This window comes from Cottoperca gobio, chromosome 6 (assembly GCF_900634415.1).
Source record: "Cottoperca gobio chromosome 6, fCotGob3.1, whole genome shotgun sequence".
NCBI classification, from domain to species: Eukaryota; Metazoa; Chordata; class Actinopteri; order Perciformes; family Bovichtidae; genus Cottoperca; species Cottoperca gobio.
Genome location: NC_041360.1, coordinates 13,304,578 through 13,332,013, shown reverse-complemented (window position 1 = coordinate 13,332,013; position 27,436 = coordinate 13,304,578). Strand labels below are relative to the sequence as shown.

Sequence of the window (27,436 nt, the reverse complement as noted above, 5' to 3'; positions counted from 1 at the left end):
GCTGCACTCATATCACTATTGTATCTGGAGATCGATGGCTTACAATAAACCAGGGACTAAAGATGCACAAAGCTTTATATTGCAATTACTGGTCATTGGAAAGATGTATTGAATGGCCTTGATTTGTATCCTGCTGATCAGCTTGGGCCATCCTACTCATTTGTTCTCAATAATAACATAAGATTGTGGAAAAACAAAAGGTCTAGGTATACAGACAGAGTCGATCATCATCAACATCATAAACTGGAAAGACTGAGTGGCAACATTCCACTTATGATAACAGGGAAGATGTTGTTGTGGCTCTTACAGATCCAGTCTGTGCCACTGTGCGGATCACCCCAGAGCTGACCTCATCCCAGCCTGAGAACGGAGACCCAGCCCCAGGGGTGATCCTACCTTTTTGTGCCTACGCTCCCCCTCTCCTCTCTAGGGTAAGACCCCAAACAAGCAGCCCCTCTGTCTGGAGCACCTACCAAGAACAGAGACTCAACTCTTCCCCTGGCATTATTAAACGGCTCAATGAACAGGGAGGACATACAAAAGTTAGAGAAAGTGAGTGAGCAATGAGTGAGACAGGCAGAGGGAAAAGAGCCAGGAGAAAGAACTCTCATTTGTATTAGCGTACATACACAAGCCCACACATACACGGGACTTGGCAGCGTGATTTGGAGGATGATGATCATGGTCATCAACAAGTACTTTATTAAACAGAAAACAAACTCTTCTCTTTACACAACTCTACACTCCTTCCCTTTCATTCTGTCATCCTGCAAGCTCATATTCACTGCGAGGTGTTGATGATCTTAATAACAGTGATGATGACGATGACTGCATGTGGTTTGTGTTTATGAACTCATGCTCTGAGCACCGCAGTGTCGTGCTGAGAGGAAAGAGTGGTTCAAAAGCAAGATATAAAACTTAAAAACACACACTCATCTATTCCTAACTACTACATCCCCTCCCACCTCCCCACTCTCTCTCTCTCTCTCACACACACACGCACACACACACACACACACACACACTTGAAAGTGTCTGATATGCGAGGCGTGTTGATCCTGTTTATAATGGCGAGTTTCCTGGTGTAAGCTGTTGGTCTCCCTTAGCGTTGGTCTCCTTCTTCTCTCCAGCCCCTCATCTCTAATGCATGAGCCAGCCAGAGAGACCGCGGAGGCCAAAGAACGAGCGAAAGGGAGAGCGAGGGAGCGAGAGCGGACAGAGGGAGAGGCTAACCCTGGGCGCAACACTTTCATATTCTAATAAACCCAACATGAATACACCCATATACAGAAAGGGAGGAAATTGCATTTCTAAAACTCTCTCTGTATCAAAGGGCATTCCGCTGAACATCTCTCATACACACACACAGACACACATAAACATGCAGTCCGGCATTTTCCAAACCAGGAAAAAATGAACTAACACAAACATACACACACGCACGCACGGGGAAGGCTCAGAGGGATTACAGTCTGCTGACGACAGCAGTTGAATACACACACAGGCATAAAAACACAGAAAACTTCTTAAGAGAAGTTCTGTTAGAGGAAGTTATAACTAGATGTCAAATGCGAGGAAACAGTGGAAAACAATTTGTCTGATAATATCACTGCATCATTTGAGAGCATGTGGAAAACAAGTGATAGGTAACAGCAAGAGAAAGTGAGACAAAGAGCGCATCAGAGGGCAAAGATCTGGAGCAGAGAGGCAAATATTGTGCAAAACACGTACGCCGGAATCCAACTCAGACAAGTGCCTCATTTCTGGCCCCATCTCCTTTAGAGCAAGCCATTTAATTTCAGGCCGCTGATACCCATCCCTCCTTTCACAAGAGTTAATATCCCATTCTCCCTCCTCCTCTCTGCCGGTGTGTGATGGAGTCTCAGTGACAGCCTGTAATGCAGGCCTGTATGCATTGATTATATGACACCCTCCATTCAGGTGTGCTATTAAAGTTCCCCTCCTCTCTTCCTTTCTGCTCTGCCAGTGGAATAATGTCCAATAATAAGAGGAGCAGGTGACTGGAGTTGAGGCAAGAGCCAGGCTGGCCCAGACAGAAACACGCCCATGTTATTCACCCAAGCACCGTAAGACGTAGAGGAACAAGGTGAGGGAATGCATAATTGCATTTAAATTACATAAAGGAAGCTTTGACTACCCCCTTGTCTGGCTGCCACTCCCTTCTGCATATCTGCACCCATGTAAAATCAAACCATCCCACCTTCTGTAGCCCCCCTCCCCCAGCCCTCAGAGAGGACGCCCTCATAGCAGTCCCACACATGAGCATACAGCAACACAGGACACGGAGAATATGCCTTTAATTAATGTTCAGTAATGAGTGTGCACTTTGTACGCACTATGGAACAAGAACTCTATATAGTGATATAATGTGTTAACTAGATACTTTAAGTCAAAATTGAGGTGTAAAATGCTCCTTCCCCACTTCCTACACTTCTACTTCCTAGACCCTTGCTCGGACCAGACCCATCTTCAAACTGGGCATTCATCTTAATCTCAACTACACATCTGTAAAGTTCATCTTGTCTCTTGTATGGTTGTGATCGCTGTGGCAAAATCAGTCCACAGACATATAAACACCTGGCAAAGTACTTAAAACGGCTTCTGTGGTATTTCCGGCTACAGGAGGCTGTCTCAAGAGACCACCTTTGCCATGATGACACACTCACAGACTCAATGTGAAAACAATACCAGCGTTGCTGTTGTGATATCTTACAAACCCATCTGTAGCCTATTAGACAGAGATTAGTCTCTGTGTTAATGTGAAGCAGCACATAAGGATGAAAGAAGGAAGCTAAACTGTCCTGCTCCAGTCCCCAGTGGAAGTTAGCAAGACTCAATTACAACAGCAGAACATTTGTGCCACAACCTAATACGGAAACTCTGATTGGGCAAGAGAGAGTGGTAACCTATAGCTTATAGCACAAGGTGAGAGAAGCAAGGGTCAACATTCAAATGTGGGTAGGAGGTGCAACACCTGAGTTTAAGGACGTTACACAGGTGATTAGATAACGGTGCAATGATAAAAATGAATACTCCTACAATTTCAGAACATGACTGCAAATGTATAATCTATCCTGTAGGTTGGTACACAAACCCATTATAGTAACTAAAATGAGGTCATATTATACCAGCTGTACCAAGCCTCAGACAGACAACATCTTTAAGCTCTCACCCACACAGTATTCCTGCTGTATAGCACAGCGGTCTACCTTCACCATCTCTGCCTTCTCTTTCTGCCTCTCTGCGAAGCTTCGGGCCGAGAATAGAGCTCAGAGCTCTATGGTTTACATAAACCACAATACCTTCTCAGCTTGGAGGGGGGGAGGAAAGACACAAGCATCTGTTTTTGTTTGCATTTTATTCCAAAACATAAAATTGAATCAATCTTTTAATACTCTGGATTGTATAAACATGGGAGAGAACTGCTTGAATAAATATCAAGAATGAAAATGGATTTCTCGTCGACGACTATTATCTATGTGGTTTATTTATGAATACCACGGCTGGTGCCAAAATAGGCAAGACATAAAAAATACAGAGATAATGTGTTTAGCCTTTTTCATTTTCTTCTTTTTAAGTGAAAGAATAAATATTAGGATTTACATCACATTTACATTTTTATCAAAATCAACTTGAGTGCTACTAAACCTGAATGCACCATTTCCATCTGTGGTTGCCAGGACAACTGTGAAAATAACAAGAGCAACATGACACTGACATCTTTAACAGGAAAATCATTAAAAGCAACATGAGGGGCCAGATGATGCTGTCTGTGGCACAGTCAGTCTGTGACTGATAAACACCACGCTGGATCCATAAATAGACTAATAGCTCTTTCACTGCTCCCACTACAATGCACTCAGTCAGGGCGGCTAGTGGGTGTTTTTGTAAAAATGATAGATAAAATCCTCTTAATCTCAGAGACTCATAATAGTGGTGTGTAATATCAGACACAGTGTGAGATGCCAACACACAAAACACAGCACACACACCTAAACATATCCCGGGGCCATCTATCGCTGGCCACACAACACAGACCGACGCTCAACTACTGCTCATACACACATATATTCATAAGGTATTATGCAAAATAACAGTTTTATGGATTTTAAATGGCATTCATTTACAAACACTGTGGCTACCCATCACATGGAAGGGCTATTTTATCCCCTCTTAATGTAGATCAGTCTTCTTGGGTGAGATGCAGAGGGAGGTCCGGGGACATTAGGGAAGTTGGATCTGTCTTCAGCCACTGATTAAACACTGGGGCGAGGTGAAGAAATAGAAAGGGATAGCATCAATTGGGACGGAGACCCGAATGCATAATGGAACCATCACATGAATGCTATCCCTCCATTAATATCCTTTGAGTGTGAGGTTTCCAGATAACAAGAAGCCTTTCCCGTCCATATTTCTTCTACCTCAGATTTTTACGAGCAGCGCTCTGGTTATTACCGTACACCGCACAGAGTGAAACAAACTTGACACAACCGCACTGAGAACCACAGCAGATCCTCCACAGCCAGGGAGATGACTTTCTATAGTCTGTGCACGCTCCAGTGTGTGTGTATGTATGTGTGTGACAGGTTTATAGGAGTCATTTATCCTGCTCAGCGGGCTAGTGTAGTGCCGAATGGTGGCCTGAGTGCCAGGCGTAGCTTATTGTTGTGTAGCCTTTATGGGCTACATTAAGTACAGCTGAGTGAGAGGGAAACATACAGTACAATACCCTGAGCTCACACATGTCACACACACAGAGATTAACTACCTCCCGGGGCCCAGGGCAGGCCTACATCCACTCAGCACAAGACCCTGGCACACTACAGACATGGGTGAAGGTATGTGAGTGTGTGAAAATGTATGTGTAGGCACTAAAACTAATTACAAAAGTTCAAGGAAAAGTTCAGCTAGCATTGGAAGAAATGACCAAAGGATGATACTCTGAGACACAGAGAATCTCACGCATGATTCTTATCAATACTTGGTCTTCTTAAGATTACAAAGGCTGATTTTGCTCTAAAGTAGACGAGGCAGTATTTCAGTCAGAAGCACCACAATCCAGATGGTGAGAGAGGAGCAGGTCATTAAAAAGCCTCTCTCTATACTCCTCTGATCAATCTGAGCAATAAAAACAACATGGATCTCACATCACCACTGGACTGCTCATTATTGGCTCAGTTGATTAAAAAAAAACAGACACAAATATTCGCACACACACAAACAAAAATACACACATGTGCACTTGTTCTCAGACACACTGGCACAGACAAACGGGTCCAACAGTGAGGCAATTTGAAAAGCAGTTTTATTCTCTCACTTACCCACTTATAAACCCGCCCCACCTGCGTGTCTGCTTTTTTGAAAGCTTCATAAGCGTCGCCTCTTCAACTGTGTTCCACAGTGTAAAAATAGAGGCCATTATATTGCCTAATGCCTACCTGCCAGCCCTCTATGCTCCCTCCTGTACACGAAGGCTTTTACATGATGAGGTGGCTGACATGTTCCACACACACCATCCATTACCATATGTACACTGGATGAGACTCAGCCTGCGCAACTTATACTAATGCATGTTTGGTATGCCCTGTGGGGGTGGGAGACATACGCGCACATGTGCGCACATGTACACACACACACATATAATACACTTGAACAAAGAGATGCGCAGACTCTCTCCCATACAAATGCAATGGCAGCACTGTGATAAGCCACTTGTATTAACAGCAGGATGCTTTTAAAGTAAATAAAAACATTATAGCTGGCTCTCTGGGTGAGGCTTGGTCCTGCTTCGCAAGGCTCGCTCCGTGTATGTGTGTTTGTGTACGTGTGTCTGCGTGTGACTCGAAGAGGGGGGCAATCCTCTGCTCTGAGGCTGCGGTTCCTCTCTAATTGCCCCTCTAGGTGCCTGTGTGCTGGAGAGCTGAACTGAGGGTAAACACAGATCTAGAGATGATTAATAGCCAGAGGTCAGCACGGAGCACAAACAGGCAGAGAGGTTGAGACCTCACTCCAGCGTACCTCGGCCATCCAAAACTACACACAAACACACACACTGCACGCCAGTAAAGTCCATTTCTTTCGACAGCAGATCGTTACATGTGTTCACACTGGCACATATAAATCCAAAAAGATCCATCCCTCCTGGATTCCTCTGAGCAGAGGTTGGAGATAAAAGAAGAAGTAGACTGAGCAGGTCGGTCAGAGGTGAGGGTGAAAGGTAAAGTTGAAGGGTGAAGGGGAAGGGTGAGGGTCACGGTATTGGTCCACAGCAGAAGTCCTTAACAATCCCTGATCAATACATGACCAGGAAACCCTGAGCTCCTGCATCCCTATGCAGCTGTAGGTGGTCTTCCAAAGATTTTACAGTGTAGCAGAGAAAGACGCACACCCTGCTCTCATTACCTGCCCACTTTGTCTTCTCTGTCCCCTGACACACACACACACACACACACACACACACACACACACACACACACACACACACACACACACACACACACACACACACACACACACACACACACACACACACACCTCTCCCCTACTGTCCCATGCACACATTTCTATCTCTCGCACCAATCTACACACACACACACACACACACACACACAGCTCAGCCCCAGCTGAATAGAGTCAGGTTGGGCGGCCCTTCATTTTTCATGCAAACGGTAATTTAGTGAGACTGCCTATTGATTGAGCGCCGCTTGTCTCCCAAACAATGCCACTTCAATCAGCGGCCCGTGGGGGGAGGGGGGGCTGGGGGAGAGGGAGGAGATGAAGGGGAGAATGTGGGGGGGAGGAGGGAGGGCTGCCGATAGCTGCAGTGACTGATTTAAGAGATGGATAAAAAGCAGATACGTCCCCCGCCCCTGTACTGATTAATGACAGTGGCCAGAGCAGCCCTGGACTATGCATCATGATTTAACCACCAGCCCCTCATCTAAAGATTAGCGTGCACGCACACACACACACTGTAAAAGGCACCCACACACACAGTGTGTACTGTACCACACAGAGAGACAAGTCATGGAAGGTGTGAAGGGAAGAAAGGGAAGTGAAGCAGTGAGAAAGACAAGTGAAAGGATAATGGGGGCAAAAGGAGATACTGTATGTGTTGAATTGGTTTTACTGTATATTCATTGGCAGAAATGGGCTTTTCAAAAACTCCCTTACAGTCCAGGACAAACTGGAGACATACGAGGAGACAGATATGTCCCGTGCAGTCAAATCACATCACACATACTGGCAAGAAAATTACAAATTCCCAATCACGTGGCTAATTGTGTGCACCGTCAGCTGGACATGGCAGAGCGTTCAGGGAGAAGAGAGCAGGTGTATGTTGCTGTTGTAAGAGATGTGTTACCAAACGGCAGGGGTGTCTATCTCGATGAAATGGTCAAATCTACAAAATCAGTCCAAGGTCTCGTTTTTAAATGTCTTTCTGGTTCAATCAAAAGCAGAACATATTTCAACTAATGGCAAAACAACAGTACAAAATAATAAACAGCTGTAAATTGATTAGGTTTTATGTAAAATAGAGGGAAAGTGTCGCGGACAGATGCTGTGCTGTGGAAAGACCCTTTTGTTTTTGGTCCAGAACTTGTTCCTTATTCCACTTACACTGTATCACCTCATACAGAGAGCCAGGAGCAAAGTCTGACTATAGTATCCCTTCAGTAAGGTGGAAGTACCACGTTGGGAAATCAATTAGAAAAACAATTGTGTGATGAGCTTGAACAAGTCTAGTCAGTCTTTGACATTAATGTGTTAGAAAGTTTGTGAAAATGCAATCCAATCAATCCCAATGTTCCTAGCCCAGCCCATGATTGCTTGCCCAGTCTAATACAACCTGTACAAACCAGACCAGGCACAGTCTAATGTCACAGTTTGTGCTCAAGTGCAGTGCGGAAACCTAGAGCGCAATGTAAAGTTGTGCGAAGGAAAACACTGACTCTGGTCCATTAGTTGTGTTGGAAGCCGAGGAGGAGGATTGGAGCCCCTCCCTGCGGCTGCTAAAATATTCATCAGACTCCCTGAGAGCATGTCTGCTAATAGTTATACATGGAGCAGGAGAAAGAAGTGAGAAGGAGGAGGAGAGGAGAGGGGTGGGAGCGAGGCAAGAGGAGGAGAAATTGGGGAGATGAGCGATGCTCCCTGTGTGCATGTCAGCTAATAGTCAAACATGAAGCGCTAGGAGGGAGGGGAAAAAACAGGAGAAGAAAGAGAGGGAAGTGAGGAGAGGGCTTGTTTAAATAGTCTGTGGCTGAAATCACTGGGGAAGAACCACGTAAAAAAAAAAAAAAGCAAAAGGGAGGAAGAGAGAGAAAGATTGAGAGGGAGTAATCACTCCTTTTCCTCCTCCAGTGTCATCACTCGCCCCTCCGAGCTGCATTCCAGATTGATTAAAAGCCCCTCTTGTAATTGTCAGATCTTGTAGGAACCATCTCTGTGTTTGAGTGTGTGCAAGAAGGAAATTGTGTGTGTGTGTGTGTGTATGTGAGGGGGGGGGGGGTCATCTGTGTGAGCAGGGTAGAAGAGAAACCCAATTTCAATCACGTCAACCAGTGTAACAGTAGTCACTTCAATAGCCACCAGTCGCGACCACATCAATCAGAACTCCCACTCAAGCAAAGAAATATTGTTGATGTTGTTTTGTCTTTACAAACAACAGTCCAGGTAGCCAACTCTATATTTGTATCCATGTATCCTGCTGAAAGAAGAAAAAATGTACATAAACACACACAGACACACACACACACACACACACACACACACACACACACAGTCATTTCTCCAGTCATTAAAATGAGAAACTGCCGATGGAGTAGGAGCTGTTGAAATACCATTAAGAAATGGAGACAAATGCAGTGGATCCCAGCCTGCTAAGGCAACCTCACTACAGTAAATCAGACAGTGACGAATATTACTGAGACCACGCCGCATGCATATGCACACACAAATACACACAGACAAAACACACGTGCACACTCTCATCCGTGCACAAACTGTGCAAACAATCTGCGAGGCACCTTCTAAAAAAGCTCCTTCGGTGGATTAATGAATAATTATCCTAATTAAATGTTTCCTGATCATCCGTTATGATATATGGATGATTATTATGTTGGGAGATGATTAAATGATAGTATAACAGAGCAGTCTGATATTCTTTCAAATAATTAATGAGCAGTTGTACAGAGGATCCGTGTGGAAATAAGGCACAAATTAAAGATTGAATTAACTTTGATTTAATCAATTCAGGAGTAATTGTAGAGCCGCAGTAATAGAAAACTATTTGTTTTGCTATTTAATTATAGCTTGAGATCCATGTTCTTCTCAGTTTAGTTTTTGTAATGTGGAAGGAAGAAGTTCAACAAGTGAAACAATGTAATCAAGTGCAATCCCGTGCATCCCCAAACCTTTTACAACATAAGTATATTTGACACGATGCACTTTGGCAGATAGTGACTATAATGCAGAAAAACTAAATATGCAAACCACAAAATGACATTCTACACAACAACTCCCAAACAAACTGTTCTACCCGATGCAGTGTTAGATACTGTATACTGCAAATATGTACTTTTCCCCCCCCTGTTTTTCTCAATCAGAAGATGAGAGCTCACATGGATAAACTGCCTCATTGAACAGATTTGATCCAGATAACCTCTGCACGCAGATTGTGAGATGAGAAAAAATGCTGTGCAGCTAAAAACAACTTTTCTTTTGATCCTTTGAAGACATATCTGCTCTTATGACCAGTTGATTGTGTTACTTAGCCTAATGTAAACCAATAAACAAAGCTAACCTTGTGAGCAGGGTCGATGCTTATTTAAAAGCTCATTGATTAACAGTTGTGATTATTGATCATGCCATGTGGCCCAGACAGGATTGACGGATCTGATAGGTCAGAGTCCAGATTCACGCAGACAGACGGGAGAGAGGACAGGGTGGGAATCTGATAGATAGAGACACACACACATGCACACACACACACTAATGCAGTTCCTCTTCTCAATCATGTACTAACTTGAAGACATGACTTAGCGTATCAACTTATTATCTGCACAGTACTTGAACCTCTTCAATAGTTTTGCCCTAACCCCTATCTCCCGCCTGATTCACTTCTCCATACAGTTCACGGTGCAGAGCACAGTAGTTGCATGTGAAGGAGATAGTAAGCAGTAATATTCAATTATTGTATGCACGGCGTCCCCGTCCCGCCCTAAATTGATTTCTTACAGAACGGGAGGCATCGCTCAGCACTGACACACAGCCATGTTTCCCCCATCTACCACATCCCACGCAAATTACTCCTCCATCTGCTCTCCCTCACCGCATCGCGCATTTACCCCTCTCCTCTCTTCTTTCCTCTCTCTTCTCCTCTCCTTTCCTCTCTTCTGTCATCATCTCCTCATCTTCCCCTCTCCTCTCCCCCATCAGGCTGTACATCTTTCGGCGGTTGGCATGGGCCCCGGCTCCCATACAGGACGTTTAATCTGTCTTTAATCTCTTTGCATTGTAATAGGAAATGGTTTTGTGTTTTACTATTTGATTGAAGCTGCGAGCCCGCCCCTCACCACCGTGGGACTGTGTGTTTAGGAGTGGGAGGTGTTTGCAATTTTGCCCCTTGCCTCAAATTGTCTTTTATCAAAGAATGCATATCAGTAATATGATTCTACATATTAACCAGGCTGTTTGTAAGTGGCCTAATAGGAAAGAGCGGAGAGAGGAAGATAGAGCCAGAGAGAAAAATGAGAAAAACAGTCTTCCACTCACAGAGTCCAAAAAAAAAAAAAACATTCAATTAAATGGCTGCTGAAAATGTCAGAGAGCCCTAAAGAAAAGGTTGATAAATACTTTGAATGTGGCTCATCAGCGCCTGTTCTCACCTGGAGCTGGCACACAGGAGTTGTGAAAGTTTTTCTTCCAGCCAGGTTATACCATCATCATAAAGACCTTTACAATTGTACCTTTAATAAAGCCTCACAGAGAGGAAGAAGGTCTAATCAATACTTCATATAGCAGGGATTACTATTTGTTCAGACTCAACATAGATTCAAAACATCTAGGCTCGATAGTCATGTAAAGCTTGAATTGATTTGCACATAAAAGCGGGGACATTTTTGATGTTGGTGTCACATTTATGATTTTTGTTTTCGAGCACCACATTTTTTATTCATACGCACATTGTCACTTTAACAAAGAACAGGCCTGAATGGCATTTACAGTCTCTGATGGTTAAAATCAACAAAAAGCCAAACAAACATATAAACGCATGCACACACACACACACACACTCTCACACACACACACTCCTCTCTCCTATTCTAATTAAAGAGACCTCTCTGCCCTGGGTGTGTGTGTGATATTGACACTTAGCTCCGTACAATAAACTTTATTGGCAAGCCCTGCTTGATTACAGCACTAAACTAGAATAACAAGGAATATGGGAGGAGGGGACGTGGATTATATACTAAACAGACATTAGCAGGCTCTATTCAAATATCTGCTGCATTTTAATAGCGAGCCTTGAAAGGCCTCTGTCTCTGACGAAAGCCTCTGTGTGGACACCAGCAGTGAGATGAAGGTGAAATATACTGTGCACAAATAAAAAATGACATGGGTGAAATATAGTAAAGGTAGAAAAATTGAAAGAGAGGAGATATATATTGAAGGATGGAGGAAGGGAAAGAGGGATAGATTTCCCGTCATTAATGATCTATGGAAAATCCTCTGTCTATTTTCAGATATACTGTTAATGGCTGCTCGCTGCCATTAAAATCGTTGCCGTCCTGAACTCAGCTATTCACATATTGGCTGCTGCTTCATCTAATATTCATCTACTGGAGGTCAATGGCAGTGGTGGCATGCTTAATTTGTATACACAAATTAAGGGTGGAGATTTATTTTTTATTATTTTTTTAAATGAGCATAGTTTTGAGATCCAACAAATGTAGAGTTTAGACATGTGTGACAACTTAAAAACCTTCAAGGTCACTTTTGTCGCCCTTTTACAAAATGTTCCACAAAATTCGAAGTTTGTCTTTGAGCGTTCACAAACAACAAAGACGATATCTATCCTAACTCACTTTAAAAAGTCTCTACAGTTAGAGAGATGCAAGTTGTATGACTGTATGAAGTTAAAACATTTGAACAGACATGCAGCGAGGAAGAAAGAAAGAGAGAGTGTGTCTGTTCTCAGCACTCCAACCGCCCGGGTGAAAGAGGCAGCCCTTAATAAAGGACACACTCTGCAATTATTTCCTCAGCGCTGGTGTCTCAAGCAATACCTGGGGGCAAAGACTTTGCAAAGCCCTCTTCATCCTGGACATTAAATTAGCAGCCCAAGTGCTAAATCAATTAGGCTAAACTGGCAGGTGGTGTATTGTTCATTCACAAGTGTAAACCTGATCTTACTCTTCTTGCACTTTTGGTATTTGTGTTAATAACAAGGCATCATAAGGAATTACATCAAAAGAGCCACTAAGCTCTGTGCCTTTAGCAACCTTACTTCAGTGAGTGCTGCACTGTGCATCCAGCCTCCCTAAATGACCCGAGGCCTCCTGCAGAGGTCACCGGCTATTAAATGTATGCAACTGTTATCAAAAAGAAACACAGATTGAAAAAAGATTAGAAAATATGTGATTTTTTAAATAAATGTTAAATTCATAATGCCATGCATTCAGAAAAGCCTGTGATAACAGAGTTGTGACTCAAGAGCAAATGAACCGCAGCTTACTGTCCCGCAGCTTCTACCTTCACTGATCGACTCATTCTGCTCAGTCAGTTGAACTACAATGACCCCTACTGGCCTGAAATGGTACTGGGATTAGTGCGCTCCTCAGACAAAGAGCTTGTACTTCATTGTGAACTTGTGGCTTTGTAAAAGCTCTGGATCTTCAACACAAAAAACATAATCAGGAGTAGAAATGACAGAAAAGGTCATTCTCCTTTCCTTCTTGTAAAATAAACTCTTCCAGTACAGTTTTTTATTGCTCTCTCTCTCTCTCTCTCTCTCTCTCTCCCTCTCTCTCCCTCTCTCCCTCTCCCTCTCCCTCTCCCCCTTGGCACCCTTGACAGGGCCTCACCCGCTGGGTGAGTTGGCAGAGCTCTTTCTCTGATTCACCCACAGTGTGCCCTCTGGCTTAACAGGCTGGCACAAGGACATGGAGCAGAGTTGAGAGAGCAGGGCAGGGCAGGAAGCATGGAGCTGTAGACTGATGGAGCTGTAGACTGATGGAGCTGTAGACTGATGGAGCTGTATATTAATGAAAGAAAGTTATATCAGAATAGGTTGAGCGGTGTGAGTCAAGTTATTTGAGGTTTTAGGGCAGTGGTTTCTGTGAGCAAGGCAGAAAATGGTACTACTCCGTCGGTTTGCGCGTGTGTCTGGAGGAGAACATAAGAGCGAGACACACATGCGGCCTCACCTTGAAGAACCACTGACCCCACGCACCTTTATTGCATCTCCAATTAGAGGCGAGGGAGGGAGGAAGGGAGAGATACAGAGAGGGAGAGACGGAAAGAGAGAAAAAAAGAGGGGGAGAGATGTATTTCATAAATGTAGTTCCATAAAGAGCACTGACCCAAATGGCATTCAGTAATTCTTCCTGGTGCCAGAGGAGGTGGGATAATCAGAAACTTCATCAAGCTCACTCCTTACTTCTCTCCTTCCCTGATTCTGCAACACCTCCTACTGTCCCACCCTCTGCAGGAACCTCTTAAACAAAAATCGCGTATAATAACTGCATAACATATACAGCGCATCCAGAACACGCATCAAAGAACATCCCTCTATCCCCACTTCATCGCTTCATTTTAATTAAACAAGTTTCCTCCACTCAGAGTCTCGCCATCTCTCATCTCTTTGATCTGTTCCCATCCGACTCACAGTCAAAGAAACAGTCCGTCTCCACTTTGAGAAAGTTGTAAGTGTTTGATTCGGAAGATTTCTAAGCAGGCGAGGTACAGCATTGATTTAACGTACACAAAAAGGCATCAGAGCACTTTTAAAAAATAAATGACTGAAAACATAAAAAGACAGTTCCTTTGTGGAGCACAACACTACGCTAACTACAACTCCCTTATGGTCCATATGGGTCTACTGATAAAAGCAGAACAAATCCGTTTTTGAAACTGTTCAATAAATTCATATCTGTCTTCATGACAATGTCTGCAATACATATCAAATCTGTCACTGCTGCGCTGAGATGGATATGGGAGGGCAGAAATCTGAAAGAAAATAATACAATTAAAGTGTGTCTCAAGCACCAAGTCCCCATCGATCCGTTCGCTCTCTTTTCCAATACACTATGGACTCAACATGGACTTATTCTTTCTTAAGCACAACTGGGACTGCTCCCTCCCCCCCAGGGTACAACACTCACACAATGCTTCAAAAGAACATTTTGTTTATATGTTCAATACGACAAACATCAATAAAATTATCCAATCATTAATTTCCTATTCAATACAAATGTAATGCAGAGCCACGGAGTAGCCAGCTCATATCCAATGAAGAGATCTATCCCCGATCACTCAGCTCTGTGCTTCACATTGCGCACACACACACACACACACACACACACACACACACACACACACACACACACACACACACACACACACACACACACACACACACACACACACACACACACACACACACACACATACACACACACAATGGGACTGTCCCTAAAACAGCCATTCCTCACAGACTGACTCAATACTGTAGAGAGGGGGAAAAGAAGGAAAAGAGCAAATAAGGAGGATGGGAGTGGTAGGAGGGGGGACTAATTATTTCTAAAGCACAACTGTCAAGGTGAGAGTCTTGACATTGGAGGGTCAGGCAGAGCCGAAGAGAAACAATTCCTTCTTCTGGCCCACAGTGTATACATTTGGAAATGCTGGTTTGGTCATACAGGAGTATGGAACCAGTGGTGGATGAATTATGCAGATTATTTAAGTAGAAGTAGCAGAACTAATTATAGAAATACTCCATTACAAATAAAAGTACTGCATCCAAAAGCTTAGTTAAGTAAAAGTAAAAATGTATTTAAGTAAAAGTAGTCATTATACAGCAGAATAGACCCTGTCAGAGTTATAATAGTACATATTATATTATGGGATGGACATTGCATTGGCGCATGTAATTCAGCATTGTATGTTGTAGCAGGTTAAGGTAACGCTACTTTTAAAAGGGGAAGTGCATCAATTTTACACGGAAAATATTATGTGAGAAAAAGTTGCATGAAGTTTTTTGTGGCTTCAAAGCGTCCAACAGCCAAGTCTGAACATTTGAAAATGAGAAAGATGTTGAGGAGTGGAGTAAGAACAGACCTCTGTAGTTCGATCCTCATGTCAGCTTGAGGCTCGAGGATTCCCTAGCGTAAAACAAGAATCTCTGACTTAATTGTCACTCCTCGCACTTCATTGTGGGTAATGTAGGCGGCAGGTTTCGACAAGACATACAGATGTGTAAAATAAAAAATTCTACATTTCTGGATCTCCTTGATCGACAACTGTCCATTGTGTGTCCGACAATGTTCTACAATGCTAAGCAGGTGGAGTACTCTTTCAACCACTTTAAATGCTGTTGAATTGTTATAGATTAAACTACCCATCATTTACTAATCACATGTATTAAATGTAAAACACTCTGAATCTGCAAAGTAACAAGTAACTGTAGTCCGTTAAAAGTAGTGGAGTACAATATAAAGTATATAAAGTAGCAGAAAACAGGACTGTTCAAGGTAAAATACAAGTACCTCAATGTACATTCAATTACCGCAGGGAACAGGTTTATGCACGCGGAGGAACATGGAGGAATGGAGGTTGAGAAAGAAATCAAAACACTCAAAAACCTTTCATACATCATGGTTTCACCGTGACGTAAAGAGCTCTCGTGCACTCCAATCAACACGCTCATTCACGGAAAATGTTGAGATCAATGTCAGGTTCAACAGTTCCATGCTCGGTCATACAATCTATAGCTCTCTGATGCATGTGATTAGGAAATGCGTGGAAATGCTATCAGTATTGAATATCATACAGGTAGTGAACCCGGCTGAACCCGCACCCTAGCGTAACCCCCCGACATGCTATACATCAGATAGAGCTGTGAGCTGCGTGTGTGTGTTTAACATGTTAGAGCTGGCGAGATGACATGAGATTTAGGGTTCACAGGTCAAGTAGAGTCAAACTAGGTAGGCGATTGGCTGATCAGGTCTGAGTGTAATGACTAATCAATGGTTGAATGCATTAGCCTAATCTAATGGGCCAGGTGGGAGAGGACAACGCCAGACGCATGGAACACATGATTGAGCACAACATGCAACAGCAATGCAATCAATAACACATAGAGTGGTCTAACCCCAGGGGGGGTCCCGACTTTCTGGAACGACCTGCTCCACATGCATTTAGGAGGTGCTCAGTATGTGTGTGCGTGTGTATAAGTGTAAATATGTATGGTTGGTTGGTTAGGGGAGGACAGAAAAGGAACCAAGCTGCTTTAGTCTGATTGATTGGATTATGAAATGAAATGAGGGAAATCAAAGCCTTTTGTTTCTGGCCGGCACCCTCACACACGTCAGTGAGTAGCGACTGTGCGTTTCTACCCGCCTGAGAGAGAGTGAAAGAGAAAGTGGAATAAGTGATGGGGTGCAGATAGAATGCAGATAGAAAAAAATGCTAAATACAGGAAATGAATCATCAGTCCATTTATACAATCAGGGGAAAGAGAGGTGGGACGTTCTTCATACTTAGGTTTGTCCCAGGAGAAAAGGACACCCTCCTCTGTGTGTCATTTGACCTTCCACCATCACTCAGTGACGAGCATTATGTGAACCTGTTTGTGGGTTAAAAGCATTGCTGAGCCCACAGTTATCAGTCTGTGCATTACTGAGGTCATTCACATCTCTAACCCCCATCAGACGAATATGTTTTAATGCAAAATATGTAACGGAGAATAATTCTACGATAAAAGAAACAAATCAGACACTGACATTTGTTAAATACAGGACAAAGCTAGCAGAATTAGAGAAGCAAATCGGTCTTTTAAAAGTTGCTAGAAATGACCATGAAAGGTGGCAAAACATTGATCAACTCACAAGAAGATCAACCAGCAGAGAGAAAGAGAGAGAGATGACAAGTTAGGGACACGAGCCAGTCAGAGCAGAGGACAGGCCTGGGTCAATACTTGCAGCACATGCTGCTGACACTGCACTGCACTGCACTGCTCAACACACACACACACACACACGCACACACACACACGCACACACACACGCACACACACACACACACACACACACACACACACACACACACACACGCATTTCCACATGCACACAAAAGAAAGAGAGACATCAGACCAATCAGTCAGCCGATGTCAATGTTTCAAGAGGAAGACAGAGAAAAGGAGAGAATGCAAGTATGTGTTTGTGCATAAGAGAAAGCCAAACATGCCCCACAATCAAGGAACCTTTACAGACTGAATTAGGTCTCTGTGACATCCGTCTTCCTTTCCTATCTTCTCTCTATCTAAAGGAAAAATTAACTGACTAAATTAAACTAATATTTCACCTCCTGACATGTCTTATGGGAACACTTTGAGCCAGACGTGAAGACTCCAGTGAAAAACTTTTTCTCTCTAACCTCTGATGGTGTAGCAGTGCAGTTTGACTTTATTCCATCTTGCTGTTTTTCTATTTCCATTTGAATTGTTTCAAAATGTTTCCATCTTGATTAGTTGATCAACAGAAGATTAATCAGCAAAATTCTTTATAATGGATTAATCATTTAGGTGATTGTTTTGAGCAGAAATAGCGTAACGATAATCTTCACCTTGGTTTATGGGATGGAGATTTTTAGACCCATTTACTTTACATATTTACTTTTTATTCTATGTAATAGAATAAACAATTAATTGATTAATCGAGTACATAGTTGGAAGACTAATCAATAAGGAAAATAATAATTAGTTGCAGTCCTAATCCCATTGCCTCACTATGTGTGAACAGTCTATGCACACTGACGTGAAAAATTGGTCCGACTATTGTTTTAATAGCTATGATTGTGTGTGTGTGTGTGTGTGTGTGTGTGTGTGTGTGTGTGTGTGTGTGTGTGTGTGTGTGTGTGTGTGTGTGTGTGTGTGAGAGAGAGAGGTCTGTGATAGGGGCCTCTCCATCTTTGAAATGAATTAGTGTGTGGTACCTTATTGAGTGAGGTGCAGTGTTTAAGTGAAACTGATGAGAGATGTGTGAGCAGCGAGGACTGGGCTATAAGTATGTGGCTGGGGTCACAGGTTAATCCCTATTGATTTACTCAACCGTCTGCATACAGCCACACAGGAAGACAAGGAAGGAGAGGCCTGCTTTACCAGCTATCACACAGCACAAATGCAGGATAAAAATCCCTGCTCGCACACACTCGTGGTTACCTGACGCTAAGTACGGTAAGGACAAGAAAAAATGAAGTATCATTTAATCTAACTAGATAGTTAAACACCTTCTCCTTAGAAAGATTTCAGACCATGACCTCGTGAAGAATAATGATATGATCTTTTTCTTCATTTACACGGGATCATACGATCATGGGCACATGTCCTCGTTAGTATCAAAATATAAGGAAGTGCTTGTTTTTCAGTAAAATGTGTCTAACATGACCATGAGGTCATATCTCTCAGTGTTGTGACAGATTTAAATGCTACCATCAAACTGGGAAATCACAGCGACACCCCAACACATCAGACCACAGTGTGTTTGATGAGAAACCCAAACAATGCCCAGACCAAGCTGTATTTATAAACAAGCTCTTTACAATCTCACCCCAGAGGAAGAAAGGTGAAATATTACATTAATATGAACAACTATTAATAATAAGACCCCCCCCTTTACCCCATCACTCCTTCTCTCTGCATCTCTATCTCCCTCCTTCTCCCTCTCTCTCCCTCTGCCTCTAATCCTATCATGCGGGCAATAAGTGTATGCACCATGAGCACATTTAATTTCTGCGGTTGGTTTTCAGCGAGCCCAGAGGTGAGCCTTAATAAGGATCAATGGCACTTTATCTGGGACAGCACCCACTTCACAGCATGCAAATTACACAGCAACCCTTAAAAAAAGAAATGGATTTAATTAAAAAATGTAGAACCACGGGCTCTGGAAATTCAATTAAAGGATTTATGCAAAGGTTGGCTAGCTTTTTGTGTTGCAGTTCCTGCTTATATAATGAGCTTTTCATATTAAAAATCAATAGGTAATCTGGGCTAGGGGATCGGCTGCTTATGTACATTTTTGAAATCAATTTGAAAAATAGTCCATCAGCTCCATGTCACAACAAAGAGGGGAGGGAGTGGGGTGTGTGTGTGTGTGTGTGTGTGTGTGTGTGTGTGTGTGTGTGTGTGTGTGTGTGTGTGTGTGTGTGTGTGTGTGTGTTTGTGTGTGTGTGTCGAGTTGAGTGAGAAAGGGGTGATAGGTTACATCTTTCTCCTCTCTGAGTTTCACAGGAGAAAAGCTCTGAAGCTCAAAAGGTAAAAGATGGCGGGTGAAGGAGGCAACGTGGAAGAGTAGAGGGTAAGTGAGTAAGGATGTCTCTCTGGCCAGGTCAGTTTCTGCCTCTTTGGCCTGTTCTGATCCCTTCTATTAGAGAGGGAGTCCCTTGGCAATGAGGGTCTAGCTGGCTCTGACTTGTGGCTCTGGGGTAATTTAGCCCAGCCTCTGCTCAGTCTCAGCCCAGACTCAGACAACCCAGGCCGGGGAGACGTCCTAATAGCCTCCCTGAGGTGTGTGGAGCTGGAGGAGCAGGAAGGATGTGGTTGAGGCTTTCAGTAATGTTTCTTCACAAACAAAATGTTCAAAGTCTGTCATAGAAAGTCATCTTAAGTGGTAAAACTAATGTGCACTGTGCAAAAATGTGTTTTTGAAAAACAACATCATCAACATTATCACAGCAGCTATGCAAAACTACATTTTCTAGAAGTTTGATTGTTAAAAAGAAATTACTTCCTTTTTCAACTTTTTCTGCTTTCAACACGGATATTGTTCATACCTCCTTCACACTCATGTTGTATAACTGTACGCAGGCAGGAGGGGTGAATGACTGACTGCATACAGTAGCAGACTGTCAGCATTTGATTGGTTCTTTATTGATCCAGACACGCTCTCCATCACATCAACTCATCCACAATAAACCATTTACACAGTTTCCCTGTGCAATGGACCACATAACCAGGCCTCAGGCCATCTCTGTTCACCGACCGTGTGTGCGTGTGTGCGTGTGTGCATGTGTGTGTGGGTGTGTGTTTTCTTTAATGAAATGGTATCTCCGTGGACAATAATCCCAGTAACAGGATTGGGCAGGAACACACATGTCAATACAGCCAAATGGGATTGTATGCTTTTATCCAGCCCCACACCAACACGTCTTTCTGCCCCTACAGTATGTGTCTTTCTCTCCTCCTCCATGTCTTTCTCGCTCCCTCCATGTCTATCTCCCTCCCAGCAGCACAGCAGGGAATGTCTGGCTGGAACATCGCGTTCATTATATCTAGTTCTTTAAATAATTATCTAAAACATGGCCGTAAAAGGATAATCGGTGCATCATCAGAGTAGTCTACTGTAAGAATGTAAGCCTCATACCTACTGGCATAATGTGTAATATTCTGTCTACCCCACTGAGGAAAACCTACACAGTGTCTCCAGTCAGACTGGAGCTGACCCCCCTCCTGTGTAGCTCCTAATCATCCAAGAGGACTCTATTACAAGGGCCTGGCAGCTCATCTAACCCCACAGAGGAGAAGGGGGGCTGGCGGGGAGATTGGGACCTCTGCTCCTCTTTCTTTCCACATGGTTGAGCACCACACACAACACCGGAGCACACACACACACACACACACAGATTGCCTGGTTGTGTGCAGCAGAGCCGCTGCGTCTGTGTGCTACACCAGATAGAGCACCTGACCTCATGTCTGTCTGCAGGAGAGAAACTGATAAAGAACACCAAGGTAAAAGTGGCTCCTGTGTTCACATACAGCGCCAGCCTCACTGTACGTCTGTTATATGGTAATGCTGATGTCTTCGTTGCAGGACCTGTCTCTGGGGTTAACCCCCGAGGTGAAAAAGAGAGCTCCTGGTTGCAGTAGGCAAGGCTCAGCAGAGGAGGTATTGGCGGTCCCACTACTCCTGACAGAACACGCTTTTCTCTAATACAGTCCTGACTGCTGGTGCCTGGTCAAAAGTTCAGCCTGTGCATATGTAAAAAGGTGGCCTGGTGCCCGAGGCAGGATCCTGGGTAAAATAATCATGCTAAAACGCTAAGAAGCATGGGACTAAGCGAGAGCGCTGATGAAACCGGCCCCTGGGGGAACTGAGCTGTCTGATTGGACCAGCGGAGCCTCTTAGGCCCGTGCCCACAACACCTCCCTCCCCTCTTTCTATCCATTATGATGAGGTACTGGAGCCACTGCCCACACTGATCTCCATTCAGCTCAGCACTGTCTGTGCCTATAGTTAAGGTATAGATTAGATGAGTATAGGCTGAGCACAGCTGCTCAGAGCCTGAGGGTACACTGATCTTGAGGGAGCAATCAGTCAGTCAACAAAATGTCACAGGGTCGGCGTTACAGCGCGACAAGACGGTGACAACTTCACAAAGGTTACAGCCCAACAAATAACTGCAACAGTCACTGAAATTTATTCTGTGCTGTTTAAATGTGTGTCCAGTCTGAGCTTTGATTCAAAGTGTACTGTCTAATAACTTTTACAGCATATACGTCATATATGTCAAAGACCCAACATCTTATCCTGAAGTACTATCCTTAATCAAATAAATCAACCAAAAATCAAAATTTGAGCATTAAACAGAACTGTGATAATGTTTTTTTGCCTCTCTCACTCTCCCTTAGTGTCGCTCTCTAATAGACACACATCCGGGCACATACACATGCAGTACACACCACTGCAGGCCAGATCATTCAACGCTGATAATCACACCAAAGGACACAGGGAAAACTCCCACTCTAAACACGCTGAATTAAAGAAACAGGAGTTACAGGCCTGGTCGCACAATCTCTGATAAGTAGATCAAGGCGCGGGGAGGGGAACATGATGTTAGTGAGAGATAGTTTGGCTGATTAAAATGTCATGGCTCTTTATAGATGCCTTTCTCAACTCAGCAGAATGGAATCAGCTCTGTACATCAATAGCAGAGTGGGCTGTGCTCCCTGCTAATAGAGAAGTTTCTTTCCCTTAAGTAGAATCCACAACACAAAGGATGCAAAATTGAGGAAGTCAAAATATATTTTGGTAATACGCGAGCAAAATGCAGTGGCAAAAAGATCAAAGTGAACGATCAAATAAAGGGGCATGAAGCACAATTAATGAGGGAGGAAAACATGGACATGATTGGATGACCAAATGTGGAGCTCATGGCCTGACATGACATTTCATCGCCTTTACTGCAACAATTCAAATGAAAGATTTAGGACCACATGTAGCTCCAGGTGGTTCAGTAGTCTCCATATTGTAAATTCATGTGTGTGCTTGTCCATGTGTGTGTTTCTCCTCGTGTAGGGCAACTGTATATCACTCCACCTGTGCTCCTATAAATCAAACCTGTGTTTTAAATGAGAGGCTGGTTATTTGCGCAAGAACACACACGGGGGCTTTGTGATTGTTTTTTGGAGTCGACATTCTGCTTATGTTTGCATCCCAGAACAATCTCCATGGATCCCGCAAGCGTACGCAAGCAATTAAAGCGATACCATCTTCATATCCCTGCAACCAATAACTGAAATAATATCACTGTTTTATTAAGCCCTTAATGTGGGGGCAGAAGGAGTGAGGAGTGGGATTTTAAAGAGAATACACTTTCAGGGGCCTTATCAACCCCAGATTTAAATAAGAGCAAATGCTCAGCTTAAGGGTGTGCCTCTGTATCTGTGTGTGTCTGTGTGTCTGTGTGGCCTTTATCAGACATGAGTTTTAGCTAATCGCTGTGTCAGCACACCAGAATTTAATTACTAGCTCTACCTTTGTCCTTTAATATTTACTAACATCCACACTACGTTTAATTAACCACGTGTAGCAAAGCCACAGCCCCATTCTGGAGGAGAAACCGCTCTGCTAATTGCATCAGTGCGCTCGCATCCAAAACGCTACACACCCTTCTCTTAGACACACAAAAAAAACACACACAAGTGTCATACACTCTAGGGTACACTTTCAAATCATCTGATTAAAAAAGCATGTTTAACACATTTTTGTCCAGTTAAAATGAAGCAGGTTTGAAGATTTAAATGAGACAGCAAGTGATGAAAAGAGCCAAGACAAATGTTACAGAAGGTAGAGAGGGAGGGGGGAAAAGAGTGTTTTGTTAATAGTCAAATTGAGGAAATGTTCAGCTTGGCATTTTGCGAAAGGTGCTGAGGAGCACTTCCTCTCATCTCTCATGCTATGTCAGAAAAGGAGAGACAAATGACGGCCTGAGGCCTTGTGTCTGTCAGACATGATGGATCAGAATAACGCTTCACTAAAACTCCAACACGCTGCCTTTCAACACATCACATTTTCCCTTCAGTGCAAACACTAAATTGATAAAGTACGAAGAGTAGCTAATGGAAAGATGTAATAGTCAAACTAAAGCATATATTAGGAGGCCATGGAGCCTAAAGGGTAGAGAGCTGCTATCAATTGAAAAGTCTCACAGAGCAGAGGACACAATATAGACGAAGATAAATCATAGTGTTGAACTTTATCGTTCATATCCAAGGTGTGTGAGGACGTTAACCTCCGGCACCTCGCATCACCTTATAAGCACACATGTGTGCTATGAACACTCTCATGCAGTCCTTTATCAAACACCCACACCAGATGCATCCTCACACCCTCACAACAGTTGCCATGTCTGAGCTGAACTATTATTGCCTTGAGAGGAAAGCTTTATATCTTATGATCTAATTGAGATGCAATTGACAGCAATAGTTACTCTTGATGTGCTGGAAATAATCCCAAACATTGTATAACAGAATTGTTGCACCGAATGAAAAATGCTTTGTCATCTGCATTTGGGTTAAATGTCTTTGGCAATTGAGTTACAATTGGCACAGAAGTCCAATAGCAAAACAAAACTCAGTGTCAGATCAGGCCGGTGGTTCCTCTCCAGAGCTTTCTCTGTTATTGCCCAGGTGAGCATTAAAGTCAGCGTATCCTCTTCAAATGATCCGTATCTTACAAACAGGTATTCCTGGTTTTGCGTGCACTCTCCTACGAATGTCCAGCAACATGCACTATTTCCCGTATTACATGCATACAGGGTTAGGGTTAGGATAATATGACACGGAAGGGTCAAAGTTACGTGACAAATAAATAAATTCTGGTTTTACACAGGACATGAACAGATGTCACCTAGGTGATCCACGTAACCCACCCATCCAGCCCGAAGTCCTCTCTAAGCAAACTTTGTTGCTCTTCATACTTCCTGGTTCACATTTACGTGAGATACATACAAATTGATTTTGTGGGATGAACACAAATTACAGTGCATGACGTTTCGTAGGTATAGCTAGGAACAGTGTATGAGAACAGCATGTTAAAGTACACCCACAACACTACTATGGAGTCCCCATGCCCTGCCTGTAAACTCAAACAGAGACATACAAGAAAGTGGATACTCTCAAGTGCTGTTCAGTGCATAGGCATAAAAAACAGGGAGGCCTCCTGTCTCTGCAAAACACAGATGAATAGAGGGCAATCTCGAATCAGAGGAAAACTCCAAACCAATGCTGCTCAGCTTTGTGAGTAACCTTAAACTTGACCAGCTCATGTCTCCCTGGGTAACTCTTTAGAAGAAGTAGGTACTGTACAGCCTGAATGCAGCAGCTGTGTGTACAGGTGAGCCAAACTACACATACTTGATGTTACTTCTGCACCATCTTCGGCTTCTTCCCCAGCCAGAAAAATGACATTCCGTGTCCCAAGCCCTTTACCCTGGGACCAGTTTGCCAAAGGGAGACCCTACGAGGAGCTGTTAACCCAATCACCCAGCTCCTAGGGTCACAAGGGCACGCTAACTGCCAGCACCATCACACTAGACTGTCAATTCTCTCAGGGGATCTGGTTTTATTGTTCAAACTTAAACTTGTAAACAGATAAAAAACCACAAGTCCCTCTGGCACAGCACCTGGCCTCCTCTCTTTGTCTCACTCAAAAACAGCCTGTGAGGACATAATGTCTTTACTGTATCTCTGCTCACAGACAGGTCTTTGAGAAATAAAGTAGAGTCAGCCTGCTAATATTACTCAGAACTTAAGATAATGCATCTGAAAATATCTGGTAATAGGTTCTTCTGATGGGAATAGGGTAGATGGTAAAAACATATTTGACAGAGAGATAATTATCTTAGTACTGTAGAATACAGGACTGCATAGGAGTTTGTGCCGTGCATTTACTGTAACCTAATAGTTGCGGTACACAGGATCTGGAATATCGCCTACCCTTGTGAGCGGATAGGGGAACCGCCTCTCAGAGTTAAATAAACAGTGACAGGAGGAAGAGGAAAACAAACCACAGACTATCTCTCTATCTGTGAAACCCAGGCTCTCTCGCTGAGCCCTCAGCACTCAGCAGATCAACCCTTCTCCATCCTTTTCCTCTCCTCTCTCCCAGGAACGTGCCAAGACAAATATATAGGCTGAGTAAGGGACACGTCAGAGTCTGAACAAGAAGATAGTGATATAGTGTGCTGAATTCACCGGCTTTCTTTCCATGTAGAACATTAAAACTAGCTACAGAGCAACTCTGGTGAAATGACAAGTTACTAAACCGCTCTGGTAGCTACCAACATCTGCAGGTAATAAAAAGCAGTTTTCAGCGGGTCGTGCTACAGTCTTTGCAGTAACACGGTTATAGGGTTCCTTCAGCTTAACGCACGTTAGATTTAAGACTTTAAATTATATTTTTTTATGCCATTTAAGACCAACAATTGTCCTTCTGCCAGATCTGCACAACGTTAATGTGAGAGGCATTTGGTTAAAATAAATAATGAAAATCGTACCCATGTCTAAGCACTTTCAAGACTTTTGAAAGATTGATAGAAGACATTTTAATACCAATCAAGGCCTCATATTTAGATAAATGAATTCAATGCCTGCGGGAACCCTGTATATAAAACTTTTTTTGTCTCTTACCATAGACTTGGTGAAAGGTCTGGCCAGAGAGAAGAGAAAGGTCATCAGCCACCAGCTCCGATGAATGGAGGTGTACATCATGTTCCCAGGATGCACTGCGTTGGAGGTGACACCGTGAGGTGAGAGGCGGCGGTGGAGTTCGTTGCTGAAGAAGATGTTACAGAGTTTGGCCCGATTGTAAGCCAGCATGGACCAGTACTCCTTCTTTTGGGGAGACAGCAGGGCCAGGTCCACCTTGGCACATGAGTCTAACAGGTCTGTGAACCTGAAACAGAGTCCAGATCAAGAGTAGTTAGTGTGTGTCTGTGTGTGTGTAGGCTTTCTACTGGCAGATGTGTGGTGCTGGCTGCATACAAATCAAAGACGTGACATGATGTTCTTTAATTGCCTGCGACAGAGCTGTTAAACTCCAGATGTTTGACAAGGCCCCTTAAACATTACACTACTCGTTGTGTTATTATGCAGTCACGCAATAACATCACAATGCACGTGCACGAGAACTACACTCCCTGTGTGTCGTGTGCGTTTTGTGTTTGTGTGGGAGGAAGAGACATAGGCTCCAAACTGGTGGAACACAACCTACATATTAATCCAGTCATTAGAAAACAACCAATCAAAATGTCACCTGGTTTCCTTGTTGTGATTTTACAAGCTCACTGCCTCAAGTTTACTGTCGCCTTCCGCAACATCCTTGCTTGGCTAAATTACAACATCTGCAGGCTTTTCATTTCATGTGCTACAACTTCATAACTACTTTAGCAAGTACAGGTTGATAAATCAATTGCTTGAGCATCAACCCCCCCCCCAAAAAAAATGTTATGCTGAAGTTGTGCCTGGTTACAACTGAGTGAGGTTTTACCAGCAGTAAAGTGTGTGTGTGTGTGTGTGGGGGGGGGGGGGGGGGGGGGGGGGGGTTGTTGGCATCCGGCTTAGGATGACATAATAGGCTGGTGACTTTTTTTCTTGTCAACTTCCTTTCATTCTGCGCCTGGTCTTAAGAAACGCATTCCCTCGTCTCATCAGGGTACTTACTGATCAAAATGGTTATTTTTTTAGCGCAGTTGTCCGGCGTCAAGCGGTGAGCGAACAAGTCCTTTTACGGTGCACGACATTCTTCTAAGAAACGCTTCATGCATGTTTTTACATAACAAAGGGGGTGCCGACTCAAAAGGAGAATTTGTTTTGTTGAATATCCGATGACTTTGATTTTATTTGACTTACACAATG

General features: G+C 43.4%; 1 protein-coding gene across 1 annotated transcript in view; it reads right to left on the bottom strand.

The window, feature by feature from the left end:
• Positions 1-27,436, bottom strand: part of wwox (WW domain containing oxidoreductase) — a 129,380-nt gene that overhangs the window by 56,107 nt on the left and 45,837 nt on the right. Inside the window, exon 8 of the mRNA XM_029434280.1 lies at positions 26,210-26,474. Within this exon, the coding sequence (XP_029290140.1) occupies positions 26,210-26,474 (265 nt within the window). The remainder of the gene's footprint in view (positions 1-26,209; positions 26,475-27,436) is intronic.